The sequence below is a fragment of the Frieseomelitta varia genome, unplaced genomic scaffold (genome assembly GCF_011392965.1).
Source record: "Frieseomelitta varia isolate USP_RPSP 00005682 unplaced genomic scaffold, Fvar_1.2 scaffold_89, whole genome shotgun sequence".
Taxonomy (NCBI): Eukaryota; Metazoa; Arthropoda; class Insecta; order Hymenoptera; family Apidae; genus Frieseomelitta; species Frieseomelitta varia.
Genome location: NW_025110689.1, coordinates 227440 through 234982, shown reverse-complemented (window position 1 = coordinate 234982; position 7543 = coordinate 227440). Strand labels below are relative to the sequence as shown.

Below are 7543 nucleotides of genomic sequence, written 5' to 3'. Positions count from 1 at the left end.
GGTCTGTTTATTTTGGTTTCCAATGTTTATTTACATTTTTTTGATTGTTTGTTTTGGTTTCCAATGTTTATTTACATTTTTCTGATGTCAACACACTTTATTTTCAAAAATTTTCGAAAATTTTCAGTCGGGATCTCGAAAACTTTGAAATTTCTCTTTGTTTGCAAATACTGGTCTGTTTATTTTGGTTTTTAATGTGTATTTACATTTTTTTGATTGTTTGTTTTGGTTTCGAATGTTTATTTACATTTTTTTGATGTCAACACACTTTGTTTTCGAAAAGACAGATACAAGATACACATTCATTCTGAACAGAGGAGGAAATTTTGGTCAGGTTTCTGGCGCGAATGCTTCGCTGTTCATCGTTTTGTTCGTTTCTTCGCGTCGAGGAGAGAAGGAAGACAAAAAAGAGAAAAAAAAGAGAAGAGACAAAATAGAAAACGAGTAGAACGAAGCCGCGATGAGAGATTCGCGAGAAAAGAGGAGAGACACACACACCAGGGAGCGATCCCTCAAGGCCTCGAATAATCACCTTTGATTTCTGTATTTGATATTGATGGCGAGAAAAATGGCCGCCATTGTGATACCCACGCTAGCCGCGGAGGTGAGTATCGCGTAAATCGTAATATTTACGGTCGTGTGCTCGATGATATGAAGCGTTCGATCTTTCGGCGGTGATCTTCCTCCCCAGACCAGGGGCTCACCCTTGGTCAGGTTTAACACCCCGGTCACGCCATTGAACTCGCCGACCTTCACCTCCCTGTCGCCTGTGTTAGAAGAAAGAACGCACACGAGTCTCGGACGTTAAGCCGCGTGGTTGCGTCTCATACTCACTTTGAAACTGTTTCAGCAGAATGTATGCTTTCCTTTCGTTATCGTAGAAACGTACCGGCCCCTGAAAAATCACACAGACACGGTCCCTCAGACGGAGATAGTTGCAGAGAATCACCGACCAACCCACAAACGATAATTTATTTACTATCGTTACTTATTTTCGTATTTTTCCATACGTATAATATATATACTTTTTTACTTGACATTCAGTTAAAAAAATAAAAAAATTCGGAAGTTCTGCAATTCGTTGCCAAGCGAAAATGGACGAATGTCTCGGGATTCATTAGAAATCGGCAGCTCAATAATTATCTCTCTAAAAGGAATACGATTTCTGGAGTTAATATTTCAAGAGACGAGAAATTTAAAGGATCCGATGCGAAAATTTCTACAAATTTTTGTAGAAAGTATCCAAAGTGGACTATTTAGTGGACGAAACAAATGTACGCTAGAAGACATATTTCCCTCTGCGATTGTCTGTGACTCGCAAGCAGGAAGACAATATTGAAAAATAACGTCGTTACAGGAATTCCATTTCATTACCATTTCCATAAATTTCGCAATTACGCTGCCTCGCGGAAGCCAAATCGTACCGATATCGACTTCGGCATCGCCTCGAAGTTCTCAATTTCATTAGTCTCCGGCGCGCGTTTGACACTCGTGGATCGTCTTCTCAAAGAACGAGGCGGCAGACGGCGTCAATTTGACAATTGCCAATTTTACTGGGAAATTTTTCGAAATAACTGTTTCCCTTCGCGTTTTAACTCGACCGGGTCTCAGCTCCCGGTTGATTAGACATTTCTGGAAGAGCTGGCATCCGTTTTAATTACGGCGACGTCCACGACATCGCGCGTCGTTTTTTTTACTAACCGTGACGCCCTCGAAGCTGGTGTTCCGAAGAGCCTCGAGGAACAGACACTCCCAAAGCTCGTCCCTGTACCTAAAATCCGATATCGTCTGATCGCGACGGTGGTGCGTTATCTTGCTCGCCACCCGTTGTATAGCCAGAGCGACCGCCCATATACCGTCGTACGTGTACCCGTGGAATCTCGAATACTCCTTGCCACGTCTCGAGTCGTACTCGACCTGGTACTGCTCGGTTGTCTGGGCAGAGGAGCAACGAGGACGTTAACGACGTTTCGCGTCGTCGTATTTCCATTCTGCCACACTATCCGTGGTACTTACGATCCCGGCTATCGTCTTCCGTTTCTCCGTCGTGATCGGCAGCAGGTCGGTTAATATAGCGCCGTGCAGAGCTTGCGCCAGCTGAATCGGCTCGCATCCGCCCCCGGGACGCAGCCACCATTCCTCCGCGTACGTTCCCATGATTACCCATTGATATTTCCTTCCGAACATACCGAATCTGCGAACGCGAATTTTTCTATTCGTTCCAACGTATTTTCCCCGATGAGCACGCAAAGGTGCAAGGAAGTGAAAATACGTATATGTGTGAAATGTTTAACACGGAAGAGGACGTAGGTATAAGATTCTATTGTGCATGTTTGAATTTATGAGAATTGTTCAATTTTTACAAGGGTGATGCAATTCTACGAGTGAAGAATAAATCGATAGGAAGAGCGCCTGATACTTTTTTTTTCATTGGACTCGTGGTTGGTATCAATTGGTCCATCGTTATTTGAATTTGATTTAGTGGAGTTTTGTCAGTCTTTGTTCGAGGTACCAAATCGAGCACCCAGAGTTTTAACAATGAAAAATAAATGAAATATAATTTCTTTATAATTATATAATTTATATAGAGATTTATAATTTCTATATAATTTCTTTCATAGCAATGATGTTAAGAAAGAAAATTTGATGATGTAAACTGACTGAACCCCTTCTTAGTGGATGAATATAATAATTTACGGGCCAGCGGTATTATTGTTTCTGAGGATTTCTCAAGTGAAAGTTGAATTTAGCTAATTCCTAATTGAAGAATGAATAACAAGACACGAGGATATTCTATAAAATGAGTGAAATATGAGTGGCGAATAAAACAGACTTTAAATACATATGTTTCGTTGAATTTTTAAATTGAATTTTCTCGCGAGCAAAGCATCTCACGAACAAATCTCATTCCACATTTTCGACGCATTCTCGCACGTAGAATCGCACCCTTCTTGGAGCGACCAGCGCCACATACCGAATAGATAAAATTATTTTTCTACGATAAATTAACAAATCAATTAGCCCAATTCTCCTGCAGTAAATTAACAGAATAATTAATTTAACGTTAAATGAATAAAGCAATTAGCCCGATGAATTATTATGTAAATGACTGTAACGAACACAATCGCGTGCGAATATTTCCCACAATCATTGTAGAAAATTTCCTGTTGCTTTAATTCATGAAAATTCATAGAAAGCACCATGTTTCATAAATAAATTTCTAACTGTACGGACATGCGCTTACTTATGCGCTTCGCAGAATATTCGCCTAGCCCACGCTTCGTTGAAATTCCCCAAGATTATTCGAACGTCTTTCTCCTTCAGCTTCTCGAGGGCCGACGTCACTTCCGTGGCGAAGCTTTGCGTCTCCACCACTTCCATCCTGTAGTCGTCCAGATCGGCGACCAACCGATTGTGTGCCTGTAAATGCGAGCGAAATGTTCTCTCGTTGATATCCAATGTCACACTGGCGCGTGTGTCAAATGAATCATCATATTAAATGAATTTAATTTTTATTATAAATAACCATTTAACGCTAGAACTACCGACGACCAAACTGCAATATTTGTGGCAAAGAAATTAAAGTGCAAGATACAAGAAGATAAATTAATAACACGAACTTCTGTTAACCTTCTATGGGCCGAATTTTTTTCTCACATATGAAAAAAATTTATGCAACGGGAAATCAACAATTATGAACCTATGTATGCAGATTAAAAAAAAGAATTTACCAGTTTGGACAATTNTTATTATAATTAATTCACTTTGTAACTTTGAAGTAACAACGGCTTACAATATTTGCACTTCTGTGCATAAAAGCTTAAGCGCGAAATTCCATAAAACAGTTTGCAGTTGGCGTTAAACATAGATGTGCGTGTCCTCTGTTGTCCGTCATCAATAATTGTTATTGGTTATTCTCAGAGACATTATATAATTAAGACGTATACGTCATCTTGTGAAAAAAACTAAAATTATTTGGTAAAATGTCGATATATTGGCGTGTGATCTGAAAGTTACACGGGCCCATAGAGGATCAATGTATTTTATTAAAAATCACTCGAGTATCTAGAAACATAATACGCTGTTACAAATGTACAAAATTTCCATAGAAAATTATAAATTGGTCATTTTGACCACTCTGGTAGTTCTAGTGTTAATGTATTATAAATTTACTATATTAATACAATTATTACTATATTAATACAATTATTATAAACAATTAAACAATAAGAAATTAATCCTAAACCATCTCGTCCCGGTCAAAAGAACTGAGAAAGCGTCCAAACATTTATGAAAGTACGGTGCACGTATTTATATCACGTTTTTTCACTTACGTTTATACGTCGCATGTAGATTTATTTCCTCATCGAATCACACTTGCATTTCACGATGATGATCAAGTTGAAACAAACGAAGCGAAACTTGCTCCGTTTTCAGAACACAGAACAGCAGTTTAAACGTATTCTTTCTTCTTCTTCTTCTTTTTTTTTTTTTTTTTATCCACGAGTATTCATAGATTCGTTAACAATTCAGATTGAATAACGCAGGCAAATTGCGATTGTACGCGATGGTTGTATCAAGCGTAAAACGAAGAGAAGAGAGAGGGACGGTTAATAAAAAAAGAAGAAAGAAAAGAATGGTATCGAGCACGAAGCGGAAAGGAAACGGGCAAGTTTGAAACGGTTCGTTGGAGAGGCTTCGCGGTGGCGCGGATTCGATGAAAGCTCGGCTCGCGCGCAACGTGACGTTGCCAACCGTTACCATTATGCCCTCGGTTTGGATTTTTATCCGGTCGTTACTCACCAGAGCGTATCTCGGCTCGTTCTGATAAATGGTACCGACCCGGGTCCAATTGAAGTGCATCAGAAGCGCCACGCGCGGCGCGTTGAACGCGTTCTCCGAAGGCACCACCCTAAAGAAATTTGGAAAGCTGTCGCTGGTGAACATCGGGTGCGTGTCTGCGTAGCTAAGCTGCAACAGAATTCGTAACGCCGGCGATCAAGACGAGAGAGAGAGAGAGAGAGAGAGAGAGAGAGAGAGAGAGAGAGAGAGTAGTGGAGATCCACAGAGTCGCTCGTTGTCGGGAGAGGGAGCGTTCGGTCGAGGTTTTCAGAAGGACGGTCGCAAACAAGGATTCTCTTGGAATTTCTCAGAGTTGAGAGTTGTAAGTTACGTTCTCCCGTTGAAGTTCGCCAACTTGCAGAGTCGCGCAGAGTGGACATCTTACGGCTTGATATTGGGAAGTTTCTGGTAATCTAAACTTTCTGCTCTAACAATCTTATCCACGGTCAAATGGATACTACGTATCTATTTGTGAAGATGTTGGGACAGTTGTTGCTCGAAAGATTGGTTTGTTTAGATTTGGTAGATTATTCCGTATTATCGAGAAGACATTCGATATATATGTATATATCTTCCATTTGTATCGTGTTTGTAGTAACTAATGAATGTTTAATCACGATGATTTCAGTTATGCTACTTCGACTATAAAAATTAGTAGAAATGTTTCTTACATAAAACGATTCTATAGATCCTAACGAATATCGACAATTAATATTGCTTATCGACGATTAAATTTGCTGTTATTTTTTAGATTTAATTTAATTCCATCGCACGAAACAGCCGTGTCGTCTCGCGAAAATCATTCACCGAAGGTTCATAAAAAAAAAAAAAAAAAATCAGTCAATTAGACTCACTGAAAAATCGTATCGATAAATTGACAAAGGACATCAACAGACAAATACCTAGCAAACTCGCCAAGAGACTCGTGTCTCTCGGTTTTCCCAATTTCACCGAAGTTCACCCAAGAATTCACGCGCGAAGACACGTTTCGTTCCGTAAACAAGTAAAATACAAGGAACGCAAGGGCGTAAAGGGTTCGTTCCACCTCGTGTTGTTCAATTATCGCGAGAGGCGCGACGTGACACGGTTCTGAAAAACTTCGACTCGCTGTCGCACATTCGCGGCACGATCGGAGTCAGCGGCAAGTCAGTGTTTCTAACTCACCTGCGTGAGACGCCAGTGTTTCGATGCTTTGGCGATGGGATCTGTGACGTGTGTGCAAGCTGCTCCGAATAGCATCACCTTGTGCGGCCCGCTGTGCATCATGTCGAAGAACGCCTTCACGCCAACGGCGGCGTTGCACTGCAACAAAAAAAGTACAAAGAAATGTTCGACTGATCATCGAGGAAGATCATTTCGTGTGATTTCACCGCACAACATTTTCGTGAAAACAAGTGACACGCGTGTGACAAGTATTTGACAGTACGATTGTTGACCCATCGATAAAAAAAAGTAACACCAACGATGAATCTCGTACAATAGTAACACGAGTACTGGTAAAACGTACTCGAACGTGTCTGTAGAAATTTTTTTATCAATAAATCATTACGTTGTTGCAGAGCAATTACTGCTAATATCGTTTCGAAACAAATCTAAAGACTTCGTAATTACAAGTCTCTACTCCACGTGTTTCCACTTGTTCTGACATTGTCGTAATCCTATCGATTAGTCACTCCTGTCCAACGCGGAATTAATCAAATTCAGGTCTACACTACCGCACGAAATTTCTCGAGAAAACTTTCCCTCGACGAAACACGCACGTACGAATTCAAAGTGTCGACAAATAATGGGAATTAATCGTGCTCAACAATCATTTTCATTTGCATTGAAATTACCGACGCTACGACTGTTGTAATTAATTACGATTTGGAAATGAAGCACTCGTCTCTCTCAGAGAAACATCCCCCCAAAAAACGAAACACCTCGAGTGAGACGAGACTGTCTTTTCCATTTGTCGCGCGTAGAAATCATCCCGTTGTGCTGTGCGACGATCGCGTACCTGTATAAGCTAGGATCACTACCACCCACCGTGTTCCTTTGCCTCGATCTATACACACCTGGCGCGCCGTTATTCGGCTCGGTGTCTTTCGCCGGCCTCTATTTTTATTTTCACGATAGCGTATAGCAACCTCATTTGCATAGTATGAACGTGCCCGCGTATATTTTACGACGATGCCCGAGAAACGTCAGGAGCACAGCCCGGGTAACAAATCCCGTGTGTCAAAGTGAAGCCTGCCGCCCGCCCGCACTCACCCCGTGCCTTCCTTCGTCGAGGATGCTCGAAGACAAGCTACTCGCGCGCGAGTTTGAGAGCGCGAACCCGAGAACAAACGTGGTACGTGTAGCCGGCTGGCTATATTAAAAAAGGAGTGCAAAGAAGCGAACAGCCGAGCGACAAAAGGACCAGTCTTCCGGATATACGTACACGCACGCACATACGTCTCGGTTGAATCAAGTCCTTTTTTTTTCTCTCTTGACACAGCGAAAACTTGAGTTTTATCAAGTAACGGTACATTTTGTAAGAAATTAAGGAACTACAAAGACTGCTGATTATGGTAATACAATGTAATGATGAGACTAACAGCAGTCACTGGAACAAATCGTTATTTACTTGCAGACATGAAGAAGTTTGTTAACATGAAATATATTACAAGTTAATAATTTGTAAATTTTGTTATAGTGAAATATAATGTAATGATAA

The 7543-nt window shown here is 40.9% G+C and overlaps 1 protein-coding gene across 2 annotated transcripts in view; it reads right to left on the bottom strand.

Annotated features, from left to right (window-relative positions):
* Positions 1–7543, bottom strand: part of LOC122537174 (gamma-aminobutyric acid type B receptor subunit 2) — a 183837-nt gene that overhangs the window by 10936 nt on the left and 165358 nt on the right. For both annotated transcript variants that reach the window (XM_043670159.1, XM_043670158.1), the window contains exons 3-9: positions 6007–6144; positions 4804–4971; positions 3245–3420; positions 2017–2194; positions 1702–1935; positions 835–895; positions 533–767 (exon numbers count right to left, since the gene is read on the bottom strand). In XM_043670159.1, the coding sequence (XP_043526094.1) occupies positions 533–767; positions 835–895; positions 1702–1935; positions 2017–2194; positions 3245–3420; positions 4804–4971; positions 6007–6144 (1190 nt within the window). The remainder of the gene's footprint in view (positions 1–532; positions 768–834; positions 896–1701; positions 1936–2016; positions 2195–3244; positions 3421–4803; positions 4972–6006; positions 6145–7543) is intronic.